This window comes from Engystomops pustulosus, chromosome 2 (genome assembly GCF_040894005.1).
Source record: "Engystomops pustulosus chromosome 2, aEngPut4.maternal, whole genome shotgun sequence".
NCBI classification, from domain to species: domain Eukaryota; kingdom Metazoa; phylum Chordata; class Amphibia; order Anura; family Leptodactylidae; genus Engystomops; species Engystomops pustulosus.
This window is the reverse complement of record NC_092412.1, coordinates 218,797,821-218,817,035: the sequence shown is the minus strand read 5'-3', so window position 1 is coordinate 218,817,035 and position 19,215 is coordinate 218,797,821. Positions and strand designations below refer to the sequence as shown.

At 41.5% G+C, this 19,215-nt stretch overlaps 1 protein-coding gene across 4 annotated transcripts in view; it reads left to right on the top strand.

Moving 5' to 3' along the window:
* METTL16 (methyltransferase 16, RNA N6-adenosine) overlaps positions 1 to 19,215 on the top strand; it is a 57,771-nt gene that overhangs the window by 18,696 nt on the left and 19,860 nt on the right. For all 4 annotated transcript variants that reach the window (XM_072138191.1, XM_072138190.1, XM_072138193.1 and 1 more), the window contains exons 4-6: positions 8,281 to 8,421; positions 11,780 to 11,895; positions 15,371 to 15,513. In XM_072138191.1, coding sequence (XP_071994292.1) covers positions 8,281 to 8,421; positions 11,780 to 11,895; positions 15,371 to 15,513 — 400 coding nt within the window. The remainder of the gene's footprint in view (positions 1 to 8,280; positions 8,422 to 11,779; positions 11,896 to 15,370; positions 15,514 to 19,215) is intronic.

Below are 19,215 nucleotides of genomic sequence, written 5' to 3'. Positions count from 1 at the left end.
CCAGGACTTGCTGTGCACAGAGCTATGTTAGAGTGACAGTGCTACCAGGGACTATTGGAGGAGTGGGAAGCTGAGGACAGATCTGGATTATCATTATAGCTCCTGATCCGGCCCTGACAATTCTTCCTGTTTATGGGACCCTGGAGGGAAGCTACAATGATCATCCACATTTCTTCTATTTTCTGCTTTATTGGTGTTCTCAGGTTGCGATTATGAATGAAAGCTGTGACAAAGCAGGGAGTATAAATCACAAATAAAATTTCTGTGTTGGCACTTTACGATAAATAAGTGGGTCTTGGTTTTAGTTTGGGCACTCCGTCTCTAAAAGGTTCGCCATCACTGTGGTAGGGTAAAGGGGATAATAATTTATTATTTTAGGGCTTCATCAGGAGACATCCAGAATCGGGAGCCTCCTGATCTATCTGGAGGGGTGGGGGGCTTTATTATACACTGTACTATTGGGGAGTTAACCTGACTATTTCACCAAACTTAAAGTAGTTCTATCAATTAGTGCCTTCAGAAAGTGCCGTTGCCTCTTGTTATCACCCGCTTATCTATTGTTTTTGCGAAACTCAGTGCTTGTGCTTAATGGAGATTAAGTTTTCTGCCAGTGATTAGCCCTGCAGCAGGTGACTAGCCAAGCAGGGATATCCTCCGCCACAGACAGCCTGGCCTTGTACAGAGCCCATGTAACAGGATTAATCTATAGAAACACTTACTCCTGTGCAGTGTACTGGCGGATTCATTCAGTCTGTCAATCACGTGTGTAATTACACCTAAAATTGGTGAATTATAAACCTCTTGAATACGAGCGGGCTGATAATTGATTATTTTGTTATATTCATGCCTTGAGCGGGCTAGTAATTGATTGTGCAAGGCATCAGTCTGCTTACATTTAGGCTGGGTGCTCACGGGAAGTATCCAATAGGTGATTTTCCATTGTAGGGGCTCTGCAGGTTTTTTTTTTTTTTTTTTTTTGTGTGTGGGGGGGGGAGGATAATGTGGATGATTTCTTTTAGTCTCTTTTGTCTCATTTCTGTATATACATCCTGATTGTATAGTTTATTAAACCCCCATAAAGCGCCACTACCTCTACTACCGGTATGTATGTGTATTACGGTTCAAGCCTGGGTATATCCAGGCCGCAGAGGGCACACTACATTGTTTCCAGAAGAGTAAAATACCCTTCTTAACACTTTTGAGCAGCGTTGGCATTGTACTCACAATAACACCCCAGAAAGTATTAATAATACAGACTCCAGACCATGGCTGAGACAACAGGACCTCCAATAGAATGAAACTGATCGGTGCTGATGGCCTGGTCACATGGCCTCGCAAGCTGCGCCCAGCTGACCAAGAGGTGAGAAAAGTTTCATGCGTTTTATTACTCATGAGACTTTTTTTCCCTAGGGATAAAACTGCTTAGACAGACCTTCATTCTGGCAATCCTGCTATGCGTCTTGGTGAATTGTTACTCTGTCCTCTGTTTTTTTGCCGGCGGGTTATTGTGTGTGGATATTACCTGTATGTCAATATATAACACTAATGGAGGCCCATTTAGATTTGTAACTTGAGCAGTTTAAGTATTATAAAAGTGGGCATCATACGACCCCCTTCAATTTAGTTCTCTACATGTGGTGGTCCAGATCACGCTGCTGGACCTGCTGACTATTCTTTCATTCATTAGTAAATGGAGGGGGCACCTCAGGACCAGCGTATGTTGGATTTGGGCTGACATGTACTACCATGTTTGTGCCTGTGGCTGATAGACATCTCGATCCCCCTTTTTTTTTTAATTAGGATCCCCACCGACCCTCTATGAAACATATGTGGGAGCAGCAAAGCCCCTTCATTTTGGTGATCTGTGGGGGTCTTTCCTCATTATCATTGATGGTGCACAATCCCTTTAACCATTTCTGAATCCTGTGGCTGCACAATAGGTGTATTTAACCCTTGTCTTTATTAATTCTGTAAATTAGGAAATTAAATCTGGATTTCTCAAGAAGCCTCCTTGATCATACAGAGCTGCGCTACCTAATGAGATCCCTTCTCGGGCCTTTCAAGGACAAATCTGCTGCTGCTTTTTGCTTCCCATATACTCGGTTATTAGAGTTTTGGGCCCTCACTCCCTGCTGTCTATTGATTTCTCTCATTAATCGTGGGAACATCCTTTCTTTTTCCGAGATTTAATACATTCATTACTTATTCAGTCTTGCAGAACAATTTTGGTTTTTCCTTTTTTTAAAAAAAAAGTTGTAATAGTAATAAAATAATGATAATCGGATGTTATATTACATATATCTGTTCATAAGGAGATTGTTAAAGCAAGCAGGGCTGTGTGTAGTGCAGCCAGGCTGGTGTGGGGTGTGGAGCTGGGCTACAGCATGCTGCTTCCAGGGAGCTGGCTCTACTCTATTGTCTGTGATCTGTCAATGACCCCATAGTCTACTGTCAACTTCCATTTTGAATTGTACTTTCAAATTTTTTTGAACAACAAAATTATATTAACCCCTTCCCAACGGCCAAACAGCTGTATAGGTCCTATTTAGGTAACATCTTTATAGATGTCAAGACGGTTATATCTTTTGAACCATGGCATCTAGAAAAACAATTCTGGTGTCATGTTAAAGATTCTCTCCTTTAATATGACATCAGGATTATGTTACTAGATGACAGAGAACTGGAGATATCCAGGTTGGGGTACATGCACATGACTATGTGCTCACCTGATCTAATTTAGGTTGGACTTGATGGACTTGCGTCTTTTTCCAGCCTTATATACTATGATACTATCTGGATCCTTTTCTCTCTACATAGAAAGCCAAATGGCCGCAACCACAATCCAGCAAAAAATAGGTCATGTTCTATCTATTGGGGCTGCCCAACCAGATCATGAATCGGTAAGACACGGGGGATAATTCGTCAAGACAGCCGTTTACAACTCCAGCCTTAAAATTCCCCTCTGTGCCTGCTGCGGCTTCATAGTGGATACGGGCGCTATTCCGCCGGTTCCGACCTGTAGACCGGAAGTGGCAGAGTTTTCTACTATGGTTTCCGTCAGTTTTCTGCTGGAAACTATAGTAAATGTGGGTTGGGCGTTTACGCCCCTGCCCGCCCACTCTGTGCCTGAACATGCCCAAAGTGGCCTGTGGTTTGGAAGATTCAGGACACCGGCATGGAAGCTATTATGAATCTCCTCCAGTGTGCTCACTGTGACCATGTGCTACAGATCTCTATTGTTGGCCAAAACCTTTTTCTTATATTGATATACAACATTCAAAATAGTGGATGTCTCTGGTTGTGTGACACCTAGAGCCAAAATGATGATATTCCAAAAAGGAGATTCTCCTACTTAACAAGACACCAGGAGTGTGTTTCTAGGTGCCATGGTACAGCTGAAGGCAGATTGTAGATGGAGCTGCAGAAGACACTTTGCAAAAGTACATATCACCTTCTACATCTGTTTCTGAATCTGGGAAATGCTCTACAGATCTGTCTAGGGTTGCACGATGCATCGAATTGTCACTACCTTTTCGGTTTTGAAAAAAGCAAAACGGTTCAATACCAGGATTCCTTGCGGTTCGATACTCAGCACGTGATTACTGCTTCACTAGTCTCAGTACATGCTTTGTGTGAGCCACAGGCCGGGTGATTAATGCAAAAAGTGTAGCTTCCCTGCCATCAGTGACACTGCATAGTGTAAAAATAAATGTTTAAAAATATTAAAAGAAAAACAAAGAACTAATCCCCTTTATTCATTTTTAGCCATTTAATTACAATAAAAATAAAACGTTTACTAATGTCCCACCATTTTTGGTATTGCTTCATTCATATTGCCAACAATCTATAAATATAAAACATTATTTAACCACTTTAGTGAGCGCCATTAAATAAAAAAAAATTCCCCCAAAATTTTATAAAAATCCTCTGTTTTGGTCACCTTGTTAGCAAAATAAAAAGTCATCCAAAAATTTCATGAACCACTGAATGCTACCAAGGAAAATTACAGCTCATGGTGCAAAAAAAAGAATCCCTCAACTAGGTCCGTTGGTGGAAAAATAAAAAAGTTACGACTTTAGGAAGATGGCGGTGCAAAATTACAAAAAAAAAAAATGGATTTAAAAAATATTTTGTTAATTCTATAAACAATAACTAAATGATTCTATCAAGTTGAAGTCTAGCATGTTGTGAAAAAATACACCAAACATTATGATATGTAAAGCTTTTCTAAAGGTATTGGGGGATGTAGCAATTTATCTACTCCAGAATGCTGGAATAATTTGTACCTGAAATGCCATCAACCTCATTTATTGAGGGTTTTAGACCATTTTAGGCAGTTTTGTAACATGTAAAGGGGTGTGGCACCTGAAAATTGCCTGTGCGCCAGAAAATTTAGTAGCCCCAACTTGCGGCATTCGCTGGAAATTCACTGTGAGAAATGGATTTATTAGTCCAGAATTGTAGCTGGACTTGGGGAGTCTCCTCACACTGCTGTGTTTTATGATCTGTCCATTCAAATGTTTCCTCAATGCTTCCCCTCTGCTCTAATATCTAATCATATTGCCCCTTGCACACAAACCAAGTGTATAATAGCCCGATCACACGGGTTGAACACGGTGCAGAGTCACCACATTATACAGAAATACTACACAAGGACATCCTTCTGCGGCTGGCAGCCAGGAGGTCCTTGCGTTATATTTGTATTTCATTTAATCCTCTGCACTGTGTACACCCCATGAGAACGGGCCAGCATACCACGGGTTGCATACGTTCGGGCTCTGATCTGGAGGGGAGAGGCTGACATAGGAGTGCTTCAAGTCCAGCTGTAATTCTGGAATATAACTGCATTTTTCCTTGTGCTGCTGCTTCAATCAAACATACAAATATATAAATATACAGATCTCGAGGGCTGATACCTAAAACTACCTTGTCAAAACTCCTGGCAGATTCTCTTTAAAGGGAATATCCTGCTGCCATTTCACCTCTTAAAATGGTTTGCCCATGAAAGAAAGTCCTCAAATCCTAATCCCTTAGTGATGCTAACGTGATAAAGATAACTTTTTACCACTTTTCAATTTTACTGCTGCTTTTGCTCCTATTATTGCATTAGATACATGCCCAACCATAGTCTGGACTGAGGTTATGGTCCTATCCAAGGACAATTAAGACTCAATAGCAATACTGATAGACAGGTTAGAATTGCATCAGAAAGTCATGTATTTTTCTTAACAGAATGGGGCACATTTATTTACCCGCTCACCGAAGTTCACTGAAAGTGCATCGTCCGTCTATTGTCCACCGTGTGGCGAGTCACTAAGATCATGCGCCTGATAACCTGCATGTGTTGCTTCTCCGCTCAGATCCAACAGAGTTTACCATCTTTTTAGTTTATTGTCTTGCGACACAATTTGAAAGTTAAATCCCGCGCTCAGTCCGAATCATTCTGATTGTCACAATAGCATCGCACCCATTGCTTTAATACCTGTGCCGGCCGTTTTAACATTGAAGAATGTGCAAAGTCCGAAAAAAGTGTCGCAAAGCCCTTAGTAAATGTGCCCAATTCTCTAACGCAATGCCATTACCGTATTTTTCGGAGTATAAGGCGCAGTAAAATGTCTAGGTTCATATATAAGGCGCACCTGATTATAAGGATGAATGACCAGCAGGTGGCAGACTTGTGCACAGTTCAAGGCAGCTGTTAGTACGGTTCATATTTGAGGCGCACTGGACTATAAGGCGCACCTTTGATTTCTGAGAAAATCTGAAGGATAGTCTGAAAAATACGGTAGTTTGCCATCCTGAGTATATTTACAATGTAACATGAGTATGCCAGAGTTCTGTGAAAGTCATTTCCATACAGGTTTTCAAGTGTTCTGTAAATTTGGAGAAAATTCTTTTATATGGAGTCTTGTCTAGAATGACCGGTCTCTAGGAAAGCTTCTAAAGATTCCTATTCTTTTTTTTTTTTTTTTTCCATGTGTGATGATTTTGGAGCTTTAATTATGCCATGAGTTGCCATACTCATTGTGACTGAGCTGTGGTATTGCTACCTTGTCTTGTCCCTAGTCGGGTTATTCACAGCTCAGCCACAAAATAGAGATGGCTGTGGGTGTTGATAAAGCGCAGAGTGGAGACACATGAGGTCTGCCTCTGCTGCGCAGCCCGGCCCAGCCTGGGATTTTCTGCCCCGGTTACTGGAGCAGCACTGCTTGCGGATTAACCCTGTTCATTCAGGTTAATCAATGTACGGCCATCTGCCTCTAGTACATGACTACCCAGTGCAGAAAGCACGGGCGGTAAAACAAAGCATTGGACAGTAAGACCTTCTTGTAACATTACTGCTTTGTATCAGTCGTATAACCAGATAGAATGTATAAGGGAACAATATGAACCCCTTCTTTTGGTTTTGGATTAAAAATAGTAATGTAGAAACTGTTGTGGAGCTAAGGGTACGGTCACACGTTGCGTTTCAAAAATCATTGCAACAGCTGAAGAGAGGTTTGCCTAATTAAACAGATGTTAACATTTGCATTTACAAAGTGCAACCGTTCATGCAATGTTAACGCTCATGTCAACACAGTGTTAAAGGGAACCCGTCACCACTATTTTCACAAATACAGCTAGTGACAGGTTCCTATAGAGCTCTAATAACTATCTGACACCCTGCTTGTAGCTAAAAATTATGCCCCTGAGATTCCCATATATTCAACTTTATAGTTTTATCTGGTAACTAAGCACGGCTACATGTAGTCCAGGTGGGCGTGGCCTCCTCGGGCTGAATCCAGCAGCTCCTCCCCATCCCTATCTCTGTATGCTGCTATAATGTCATGTGACCAGGGTGACATCATCGCAGGTCCTATAGCTTTTGTAGCATTAGGAGCTGTACACTAAGCATATATGTCATGAAATCACAGCATATTTTATCACATGAAATCACAGCAGCCTGCATGGAGAGGGGTAGAAGTCCATGGAGGCTGCTGTGATGGTTTTATGTGGTCAGATATGTACATGGGTTATAGTTTTCATATTAAGTAGCTCAAGGACCTTTGATGATGTCACCCTGGTCACATGACATTAGGCCACGCCCCCGTGGACTAGCTCCAAAGCTGCATAGATACCAGGCAAGATTATAACTCTGATTTTATGGGGATCTGAGGGGAACAATTTTTAGCTAAAAGCAGGGTGTCAGATAGTTATTAGAGCTCTATGGGAACCTGCCACTACCTGTATTTGTGAAAATAGTGGTGACGGGTTCCCTTTAACAGTCACGTTTTGTAAACGTAAGTTTTAACAGCTTTATAATTGGGTAATTCTCTCTTCAGCTGTTCGAAACACATGCGTTGGACGCGACTTGTGACCGCACCCTTAGGCTTGACTCCCTTTGTGATCATGGAGGTTTTCCTTCATTACTATTCATATAAGTATGGGAGCTTACCTTTAGGGTGCTGTCACACGTTAGCACTTTTATTATGTTTAGAAACGCAATCAAGCACCCAGGGGCTCGCCACGGCTGATTGCATATGTGTTTCCATGCAAACGCATGTGATCGGCATCCAGCACCCAGTTTCTCGTATTGTCTAAATGCTCTAAAGTGTGACCGCACCCACGTGCTTCATGCTAACCCCCCTGTGAATTTGAGATTTAACAATGTGAGCTCTACATTAATGTAAGAAGAAGTCTCTCTGTACTGTTATGTTTCGGGACCAGAATTTGGATTTCAATACTTGGTGTTATATTATTAAGATTTTCAATATTGAAACCATACTTTACATAGTGGATTGGAAGTGGTGGTGGTCTGCGGTCATTGCCATAGGTCATCATTAGTGACCTGACCCCCTCAAAAATGTACAGATTTAAATATTACTGTGTATGTGTAGTGGTGACGTTTTGGTGTGAACGACCTTCATCAAGCTTGATAATAAACTTCACTTTTTGGAGTGCTGCCTACACTTTTTTTCAACTTTACTGATGGATCTTGTCAGGATCCATGGAGGCTCTGCACCCCCTCTATTGAGGTTTCGATCCCATGTGCGGACTTGGTTTTCTTTTTTGTATGTAAATATATGTATTTATGTTGAAGTGTGTCATTACACTTAGTGATGAGATGTCTTCACCAGAAGACACAAAGTCAAGGGATACATGTGACACACATATATATCTATATCATAGTATATGTTTGACTTTTTATTTAGGTAATATTTTATTATCATTTCGATAACATTCACTCAATAGGTCAACTTTCATACAAATGTATATATTTTCGTGTTACAATGTCCACAGGTACCGGCGCCTCCTGCATATATCCGCTGCTGGGGGCCACTCTGAATGGCTGGTATTTCCTTGCCACTGAAGTGGATGACATCTGTTATAATTACGCCAAGAAAAATGTTGAGCAGAACCATTTGGCAGATCTCATTAAAGGTATTTATCACTCAGTATAGATCTTCATCTTCTCGCTACCATGCTGTGTTCTCCTCTAATGTTGTTCATAGGTGGTGTGGGATACAATAGGATGGGACCATAATATACTAATTTCTAAAGGTGGTAATTATCAGTTGGTCTGGTCAAAACAGATTGCACAATGCATATTTATCTTTCATATTACCCTGCATTGATTAATGTGTATGGAGCCTACATACACACACACAACAAAAAACCTGTATACATTCACCTCCTCTTATTGTCTCCCTAGCAAGTGTATTCTATATTCTATAGCTGTAATCCCAAACTTTGGGGCTTTTGCTAACAACCCCTTTAATCTTAATAAAGGTTGTTAGCTATAGTCCTAATTTTTCCACTTTACCCTTAACTATATGAAGTGTGTTTTTTGGACAGGCCCACTATATTCTATCTGTGAGAACACTTACGGTAGTTACAGGTACTCTAGAAGTGCAAAATCAAGTATTTCTTTCCCTTCTGATGACCGGGGCATTAGTGGGAATTTTCTTTAAAAATATATATATACAAAGTTTCTTCTGCTTTGCATTTTTGGAATTGTATGTACATTTTAACCTGTTAAGGCACCATGCAGTTTTTTTACTTCACAGAAAGATATTGTACTTATTGTACTTATTGTACTTATTGTATTAAGCATTAACTAGTCAAAGTGCAACTTGTCCTGCAAAAGACAAGCCCTTCACGGGGACCTTTTTTTTTTTTTTTTTTTTGCAGACAGTGACTGAATAAACCAGTATGTTGGCAAGAAGCTTATAGATTGTGTTTCTCTCATTGTACATTGTGCAAAAAACAAGCCCTCAAAAGCAACATTGGTTAGAAGAAAAGGTTTCGGGGAATATGAAAATTTTGCAGTGTATTCACTGCTAAATAAGGTTAATTTGCAACCTCATTTAACGTACTTTTGACACCCATCTGTGCTGAACCTGTAATGGGTTAATCATTGCGTTGATCCAAAACAACAGTGTGTTGCATCTGAATGTTAATAGCACTGCCCAAAAAATTAACACAAAATGCAGCCCAAAGTACCATATATACGACAAATAGTTTTCCCTTTAATTTTGAGTCTTCAAACAAAAAAAAAAAATCCCTATTTTTGCTTTAAGTGTCCCTTTAATATTTATCATCAAAAGAGAAAACCAAACAAATATCATGCAACCCAGAATGCCATTGTGAGCTGATTGAGATCCTCCAGCGGCGGGTCGGGCTCGTGTGATTAAGATACGCTGTATATGTTTTCCTTTTTGTCGTATTAATAAAAGAGTCATAATTAAAGTAGGGATATAACCGTATTTCTAGATGTAGTCATAGAAACCAGAATAAAAACCCCCATTGTTTACTTTGGTTGCTGCATTCACAGAAACTACAAAAGCTTCTCAATAGAATAAAAGATTTATATTACTCACTTACCTCCGCTCGTATATTTTTTCATAGCCCAAAAAAAAAGCTTATTAAAAAAAAAAAAAAAAAGAAAAGCCCTTAAAGTTCTAATCCGGTAAACGATAACGGTTTCTAACAGGTACGTTCTGTTATTCATGTGTGAAGAAGGAAACGGTGAGGTGGTCCACATGAACAGATTCAGGGGCTCTGACTCTTTTCAACTTCTCAAAACTGTTTGTCAAGTTCTTAACCCTAAAAACAATTGGGGGGGGGGGTTTGCAACGCTCGAACCTTGCTCATGCATTCCCTGATAATGATTCCAAAGGAATAGGAGCTATATAGTAAGCATGAATACCTATCCCGTGTGCCTCCAGCCTAATAGGGGTTTTACAGGCCTTACTTTGTATAACTAAATTGTATAAGTACAAGAAACTTGGTAATAAATGTTAAGCAAACAAAGTGCTTCTCCACTTAATTTGGCACTTTTCCCTCTCTCCCAATTTCTTCTGCAATCCATCTTGCTATCAAGACAGTCTGGACCTCACTGAAGGGTCATATTATATTTAAAGGAAATGTACTGTCTGGATCATACTTACTGTAGCAGATCAAGTGGTAGATTCATAATGGTTACCCTGATGCAGGATCACTCCTTCGTTTTAATGCTCTTATCTAGTGTTAAAATCTTTGTTGTTTGTTTAAAAAAAAAATTAACAAATATGCAAATTAAGCCCAAGTGCTGCAGGGGGCGTTGTCATAGCCCCTCTGAGCTCAGGCAGAATTGGCAACTACCCTCCCCCTGCGGTACTGGACACCACACCAACCCAAAAACAGTGTTTTTGTTTCTACTGCCTGCCTAGGTCACAGGTTGGCCGCACGCAGTAGTGTTCCCCGGCTTCTAGGATGCTGTGCCCTTTCGCTTCTGAAGCCGACGGGGCATTATTACATGCATCCCATGTACTAATGGCCTGCAGTCTATCCGTGTAGCTTCCCCTGCGCATTCCAGTTTCCTCGGATTGTTTATCCAAAAACGGTGTTCTCTATGTCTACAGAACATTCTGTCTCTAAGAAAATCTATATGAAGGGTGGTTGTACATGGGGAAAGTACTGCACACGGCTGTTGAAGAAGTATAAGAATCCCCTCCCCAGTGTAATAAAGTGGAATCATCTTGGCAGACACAAGTGTATGTGTGTCATGTATGGATCTCCGAGCAGCTCGCTGTACACAATAATTTCGACCCATATCACATCAGAGATGTAACCCATTGAACTCACAGGGGAGTGATGGGGTTTATGGGGTGTCCTTGCAACTTGTGCTGGAGCTTGGAGGGGCTATGGCAATGTGGTAGTGTAGGGGGTATCCTGTGCCCCTAATTCCTATAGGATCTAATGAGGGAGGGGGCAGCAAGTCACAGCAGCTAGGTCTCCTCTCAGAAAAGGAGGAATGCAAATTCACATAGTCTAAGAAATAATAGCTGCTAGAAAATAAAGGGTCACGTATTAGCAGAATTTTTAAATTTCTTGAAAGGATAGATGGACTATATTGGGAGTCAACTTATAGATCACCTCATCGATGTGAGCTCTAGTGAGGCTGCCATGTGGCACTGAGCTGCACAAAGCCCATGTGATGGGATTTTTTTTTTCCATTCACAAAATTGCAAGAAGAAAACAAAAGCAGCCAAAAGGGATGTGGAAGGCAAAGGGACAACTGGATTAGCCCCGTATAATATAAGAACCATGATATTTTACAACCTCTATTTACAATCCTGTAAACATGCCAGAATCATTAATGTAACCGATAATGCATTTCATTGGACAGTTATAGGACCCATGAATGATGCCGGACACTAGTCTTACACAATTGTCCTTCTCCCTATGATCTACACTCGTCTCCTTTGGAATTGGTTTACGTGTCTGGCTTTTAATGCATTGCTCTTCTGTCTTTCAGTGGTCAAAGTCCCACAGAAAACATTGCTGATGGACGCTTTAAAGGAGGAGTCTGGCATCATCTATGACTTCTGTATGTGCAATCCGCCTTTCTTCGCCAATCAGATGGAAGCTCAGGTACATCAACATCAGATCAATATGGTGATGGGAATCGATTACCGTATATACTCGTGTATAAGCCGAGATTTTCAGCACAAAAAATGTGCTGAAAAACCTCACCTCGGCTTATACACGAGTCAACTAAAAAAAAAAAAAAAAACGAGTCAAAAAAAAAATAATAATACTCACCCTCCGGTGTCCGGATCCTCGGCGGCAGCTCCCGATTCTCGGCAGCGGCTCCGCTCCTCTCTTCTTTCTTCACTGGTGGCTCCCGGGCTCTTTGCTTACTTCGCTAGCCGGCAGTCGGGCGCACACTGAGATGCGGCGCTGTCGCCGCTGATGACGTCATCGGCGGCGACACTGCCGCATCATAGTGTGCGCCCGCCCGCAGATCGCATGGACGCGACTGCCGGCTAGCGAAGTGACCGGGAGCCGCCAGTGAAGAAAGAAGAGAGGAGCTGCCACCGAGGTTCGGAAGCCGCCGCCTGGACCGGGAGCCGTGCCGAGCATCAAAGGTGAGTATCGTCGGAGGGTGAGTATTAAGTTTGTTTTTTTTATTCACTTGGCATACTGGGGGCAGGCTGTATACTACTATTGGGGCAGGCTGTATACTACTATTGGGGCAGGCTGTATACTACTATTGGGGCAGGCTGTATACTACTATTGGGGCAGGCTGTATACTACTATTGGGGCAGGCTGTATACTACTATTGGGGCAGGCTGTATACTACTATTGGGGCAGGCTGTATACTACTATTGGGGCAGGCTGTATACTACTATTGGGGCAGGCTGTATACTACTATTGGGGCAGGCTGTATACTACTATTGGGGCAGGCTGTATACTACTATTGGGGCAGGCTGTATACTACTATTGGGGCAGGCTGTATACTACTATTGGGGCAGGCTGTATACTACTATTGGGGCAGGCTGTATACTACTATTGGGGCAGGCTGTATACTACTATTGGGGCAGGCTGTATACTACTATTGGGGCAGGCTGTATACTACTATTGGGGCAGGCTGTATACTACTATTGGGGCAGGCTGTATACTACTATTGGGGCAGGCTGTATACTACTATTGGGGCAGGCTGTATACTACTATTGGGGCAGGCTGTATACTACTATTGGGGCAGGCTGGCTGTATACTACACCCTCGGCTTATACTCGAGTCAATAGGTTTTTCCAGTTTTTGGTGGTAAAATTAGGGGTCTCGGCTTATACTCGGGTCGGCTTATGCTCGAGTATATACGGTATGTCTCGTCGTATGATATAAAGATGAAATTTATACGTTACATACATGGGGGATTCACCTCGATCAATTATTAGACATCCAGTCATTACATTGGGCAGCTTGTTACAGGCTTAGTTCTTTACTAATTTTACTTTGGGGTATTAAGAACACATCCATTTTATTCTGTGGGCAAGTGTAATCAGAGATGTGAAATTTATATAGGTTTTTTTTAAATTGTATTTTAATACCTTTTTAAAAACAATTAAAATGTTATGGGAAATAAAACTTCCTTTGTATAAAAGAGCAGATACTTGTCCTGTATGGAGAGCACTCAGTATTGCACCATAATATTACAACGCATGTTGATAAGGCCACAGTATTTTCTGTTTCTCCTGATTTTATCTTTGTATTTTGCTGGTTAAAATAAACACCTAAATTTGCAGATATGACGGACATGCTGCAAGAGGTCGCTATAACGCCTGTACAAACATCATAGATGCTTGCACAGGCAATTTTACACTTTTAAAAAAGCTTTGCACTTATAAATACGTGTGAGACTTTTACGGGAACACATGGAGCATTGTGTACAGCTTGTAGAGCAATTCTGCTCTTGTAGGACTGAGACGTACTAACAAACTCTGTGTGAATAGTACACAGCGAGAAAGGAGCTCTGTAATGACCCTCAGTAACTAAAGTGCAAGGTCCTAGCTCCTGCACACGTCTCCTCTGCCCTCTCCTCTCATTGAGACCACTGTTTTCTGGAGAGGGGCAGGAGGAACTGGGTCTGACATCACAGAAGTCTTCTGCCCGATTCCATTGGATGAAAAACAAGGGTGTTGTGCATGGAGGAGATTTTTGCATGCGTTTTTAAATCGAAGTTTATTTGAGAGTGAAAATATACATAAACCTGCATCAAGTCCACACCATGATGCGGATTTGATGGAGATTTTTGCTTCAGATGACGTCAGATCAGGTGAAACAAAAAGGGTAAACTATGTGCATGCGGGAATATCCGCCTGAAAAGTGCACAAAAAAGCCAACGCTTAATAGAAAAAAAAAAGATGAAAAAAAGCACATAAAACTGACAATCCACAACGTGTGCAGTTATTTTAATGCTACTGTATCAAGTTTCTGATTTTCCGCACCAAAATATGCACATAAAATTTTCATAGAATCTGCAAGTTGTGTCTTGGGTTTTCAATCTCTTCAGATCTGGTGGGTAGTAACCTAGCTGCTGTGACCCACTGCTCCCCTGTTTATACACCTTCTATGTAATCTGACACCTCAGTTATATTCTGTTTATTTTGCGAAAAGGAAGGAATTGAGCAGATAAAGGAGGAAAGGTAATGGCCAAAGTAAGTGGAGGAAGAAGCAGTTTTCTCTAAAAGGATATACCACAAAGTTCCTTGTATTGCTGATTTATGTAAAGTTTTTTGTGACCATTTAACGAATGAGTTACTATCTACTTGGTTCCGGATGCCAGAGGTTTTGTGGAATATATACCATGATGGGTCAGGACTGTTGTGGCCACATGAGGGGGAGCAACCCAACATTAGGCAGGCTGATGGGTGTGTATATTGAGCAGGCAAATCCAGGACATAGTTTGCCAATTTTAGCAAAGAATTAATGATCTGACTAAACGGATCTTATTTTCATCCTCTGTATAAACCCAATCTCCTGTTGAAGCTGAAGGCTGTTTTGATTCTGCTCGGCAGTGACTTGTCCTTCCTGAGGTTTCCAAGGCAGCTCTTATTAAGTGAATTAACTTATACTTTGTACTGCCCTGGAATAATCTTCATGGAAGAAACTCGATGCTGCCGTCATGAGAGGGAATGTAACAGAAAGCGGACATAAAACTGAGAGCGCTAGATAAAGATGTATTATAATATTTATTATACTTGTACATATTGTATAGGGGGGTATTCAGACTGCACCAGAAAAGGATTTATGCAGTTTTTGGTACCCATTATTCAGTACATTGATGAAACCCAGTTTTTTGTAAAAATCATTGAAATAAACTTTCCTGACTTCTCTGTTTCATCACTGTTCCCCCACTGAAACCCTCTTTCGGCTATATGATGTGCCATTCAAAGCAAGTCACTGCTGAAGCTGTGCACTGATAGCAGCAGGGACGTCTACACCCATGACATGTCCTTAACTGACCTCAGTGACCACTCTGATTTTAATATACTTGCTCCTTGATTTTGAGCTCCACTCTCAGTTTTGCTTTTAGTAAAAATTAGATCCTTATCTCTCCTCACAGGGAGTGAACTCTAGGAACCCCCGGCGGCCACCCCCCAGCTCTGTGAATACTGGAGGGGTTACAGAGATCATGGCGGAGGGGGGAGAGCTGGAGTTTGTAAAAAGAATCATCCATGACAGTCTTCAGCTGAAGAAGAGATTGAGGTGAGTCCAATTTATTAGTATATAAATATTAAATCAGTCCCCTTATATTGCACAGATGTGGATTGCCACAAGGCACGTCATTGATAACCCAAGACTTCCAGGTAATGCAGAAAAGCCCAGAGGGTTCTCATTGCCATTTAGTTCATCATGTTCATTTTCATTGCCGACAGAATCAGACTAACACAGGGCCACGTTTTGGATCACAATACTGTATTTGTGAATATTTTTTTCCTTTTCTGTAAGATGGCTGTAACAAGCCTTACAATCTATCCATCTATGGAAAACATTTGAGCATGATATTTTTTATATTGTACTGTATGTTGTTGATATATAATTGATCTACCTAATATCCTTTTGGTCTGTCATTGCTACAGATTTGGTTTAAAGGATATCTCATCAATATTAGACACATAGGGGTTCAACTCCTGGAACAAAGGAGAATGGAGGATCTCTGTTATAAGGAAAGATCTGAAAGAATTTTATTTACCGTATATACTCGTGTATAAGCCGAGTTTTTCAGCACAAAAAATGTGCTGAAAAACCTCGCCTCGGCTTATACACGAGTCAATGATTAAAAAAAAAATGTAATACTCACCCTCCGGTGTCCCCGATGTTCGTGGCGGCTCCCCGTGTCTTCTCTTCTGTCTTCTCTAGCCGGCAGAGTCGCGTCCATGTGATCTGCCGGCCGTCGCACACTGTGATGCGACGCTGTCGCCGCGGATGACGTCATCAGCGGCCACAGCGCTGCATCACAGTGTGAGACGGCCGGCGCAATCTCCCGGCCAGAGAAGAGTGAAGAAGCCGCCGGGAGCCGCGATGGGGATTGGAAGCCACCGGGAGCCGCGACGAACATCGGGGACAACGGAGGGTGAGTATTAACTTTATTTCTTTATCTGTATACTACTAGGGGCTGCTGTATACTACTGAGGGCAGACTGTATACTACTGGGGGCAGGCTGTGTACTACTGGGGGCAGGCTGTGTACTACTGGGGGCAGGCTGTGTACTACTGGGGGCAGGCTGTGTACTACTGGGGGCAGGCTGTGTACTCCTGGGGGCAGGCTGTATGCTACGTGGGGGCTGGTTGGCTGTATGCTACATGGGGGCTGGCTGTATACTACACCCTCGGCTTATACTCGAGTCAATAGGTTTTCCCAGTTTTCGGTGGTAAAATTAGGGGTCTCGGCTTATACTTGGGTCGGCTTATACTCGAGTATATACAGGTATTTAGTCTCAGGAAACGACGATTAAGAGGGGACATGAATCATTCATATAAATTCATAAGTGGTCCATAATATGGTGGAAAGTTGTCTTTTGAGGTAACCTGGAACAAGGTGGCACTGTCTTTGTCAGGAGGAAAAAATAATTAATCTCCAGAGGTGACGAGGCTTTTTTATTGTAGGAACTGGGAATCTGTGGAATAGCCGAGCTTAGGAGCTTGTCAAAGCAGGGTTAGCAGAGAGCTTCAAGAAGGGTCTTGATACCTTTTTATATCAAAATAACACTGATTGTTACTTACATAGAATTGTGTTTTGTTTTTGTTTTTGTTTTTTTAACCGTGCTATGTTACCCTCACCGATCACCTGATCAGGATTTGTCCATTGTGTAGTACAAGTGGCAGGTCAATTTCTGCTTCAAATTAATTTTTTTTCAGCAAAAAGATTTTATAAAAAGAAACTAATTTTTGAAGTACAGGTTACAATATTTTTTTTCTTCTTCCTACTCTGTTCTGGGCCCCATGGGGATTTATAACCCTAATATAGCAGCAAAAGGCATACAAGTTTTATTTCAATTAATCAAAGTCACACATTAATGTTCTCCTCCTTACTGTTGTAAAGGAAAAACACTTGTACATTTGAAAACCTGGTTGGAACTGATGGAGGATAATCGGTTACTGAATAAAACGTATCCAATCCTGTGAAATAAATGGCCACTTCCCCAGCACAATAAAATGCCTTCTGCTTGATCGTTTACGTGTAATATGTTGTGTCAGGCCGTCAGCGTGAGGTATTTTGCTTAATTACAAATAAAATCATAGAATTTGACAGCTGATCGGGCCCAACCACTGTGACAATTGTCGCTACTTACTGCTAAACCTATGTGGCATGTGATTCCCCCCACTTCATGTAACAGTCAAGTGTGGTATTAAGCATGATTGGAGAAGACTGTCTCGTCCCTGACATTGACACCAAACTGACAGCGAGCACAAGTGACTCCAATTCTATGTGATTAGGAAACAGATGGATTCCCCCTCGACTTAAATCCTGAGCACGGCTTCAGTGATCGGAGCTAAATCCTCCAGTGGTTTGTATTCAGAGGAACGGCCCAAAAACATGCTACCTGGTGCCTCTACATTGAGCTGTCAAGAGCTTGTTCAGGAGAAACGGATATAGCCAATCCTTTCAGATGGAAGTGTGAAGGCCAATTAGTATTGTACTGGAGGTAGACGCCATGAGAAGAAGGCACACGCCGGCCGCAGAGCATTGTGTTCATGTGGATTCTTCGGCCGCTGTGGAAAATATCAGAATAGAATTAGACTAGAAAGTAGTCACATGTCATAACCGAGTGTGGATGGAAATGCGGGATGAGTTACGCCATGTCTCGGTGGGTGAAAGCCTCAAGTGTGAATATAGCTTAACTCTTTGCATAATGCAGCTATTTTGGCGGTAGCCTGTTACATTAGCAATGCAGTATGATCAGCAGGGTGTATACTTCTGCCATTACAACAATAATAACGCAGGTCTAATGTATCCAATGAAATATCCATTGATTTTAATGAACTTTTAAAACCTTCAGTTAGTGTCGACTTGAACCACTTTCCTCATTCTAACCCTAGAATAAGCAGAGATATAAACCAATAAAACAAAGAGCTGTTAAAAACTTAGAATGAGACATATCACTTATTAAAATTTTATATAATGTGTTGAAAAACAAGTATTCTCCTTTTTGTTAGTTTGGTTTGGTTTATTTCGTAAAAAAAAAAAAGTAGTAGTTGTACTTTGGCACATAAATAATGGCCTATCCATAGATGATAGATCATATATATATATTAGATCAATCAGCTGCTACACAGTAGACGAGCGCAGAAGAGGATCAAACAATCCAAACTTATTCTCTTAAGTGGGAGCTGAATCTGCTTTTACCTTGAACCACAGATACTCAATGGACAGCGCCATCTGCTACTTCTTGCAATGTTGTAATTATAATTATTGCTAATTTCTAGAACACATTAATTCCATGGTGCTGTACAATCAAGGGGTTCAAATACATTACATTGCATTGTACATTACAAGACAATTGTAATAGTAAAAATTTCAAGTACAAATACAAAAACTACAGAGATCTGGAACAAGTGGAAGGAGGACCCTGCCCGTGAGGGTTCGAACTCTACATGGGAGGGTAGATGGAGACATGAGGTGAGGGAGCAGAGCAGTGCAGTTATTGCATATTGTAGGTGATCCTAAACAGATGGGTTTTCACGTTACGTTTGTCTTCCACCTTCCAATCATTCAATCGGACAGATTTTGGTAAACAGTTCCAGAGTATAGGGGTTGCACGGGAGAAGTCCTGGAGAAGGTTTTGAGAAGAGCAGATGGTAATAGAGTGAGGCTGAAGGTCCTGTGAGGAATGGAGATTATGTGTGGGACAGTATTGAGGGGACTGATTGTGGATTGCTATGGGAAGGATGCTTTAGGTAGAGGAAG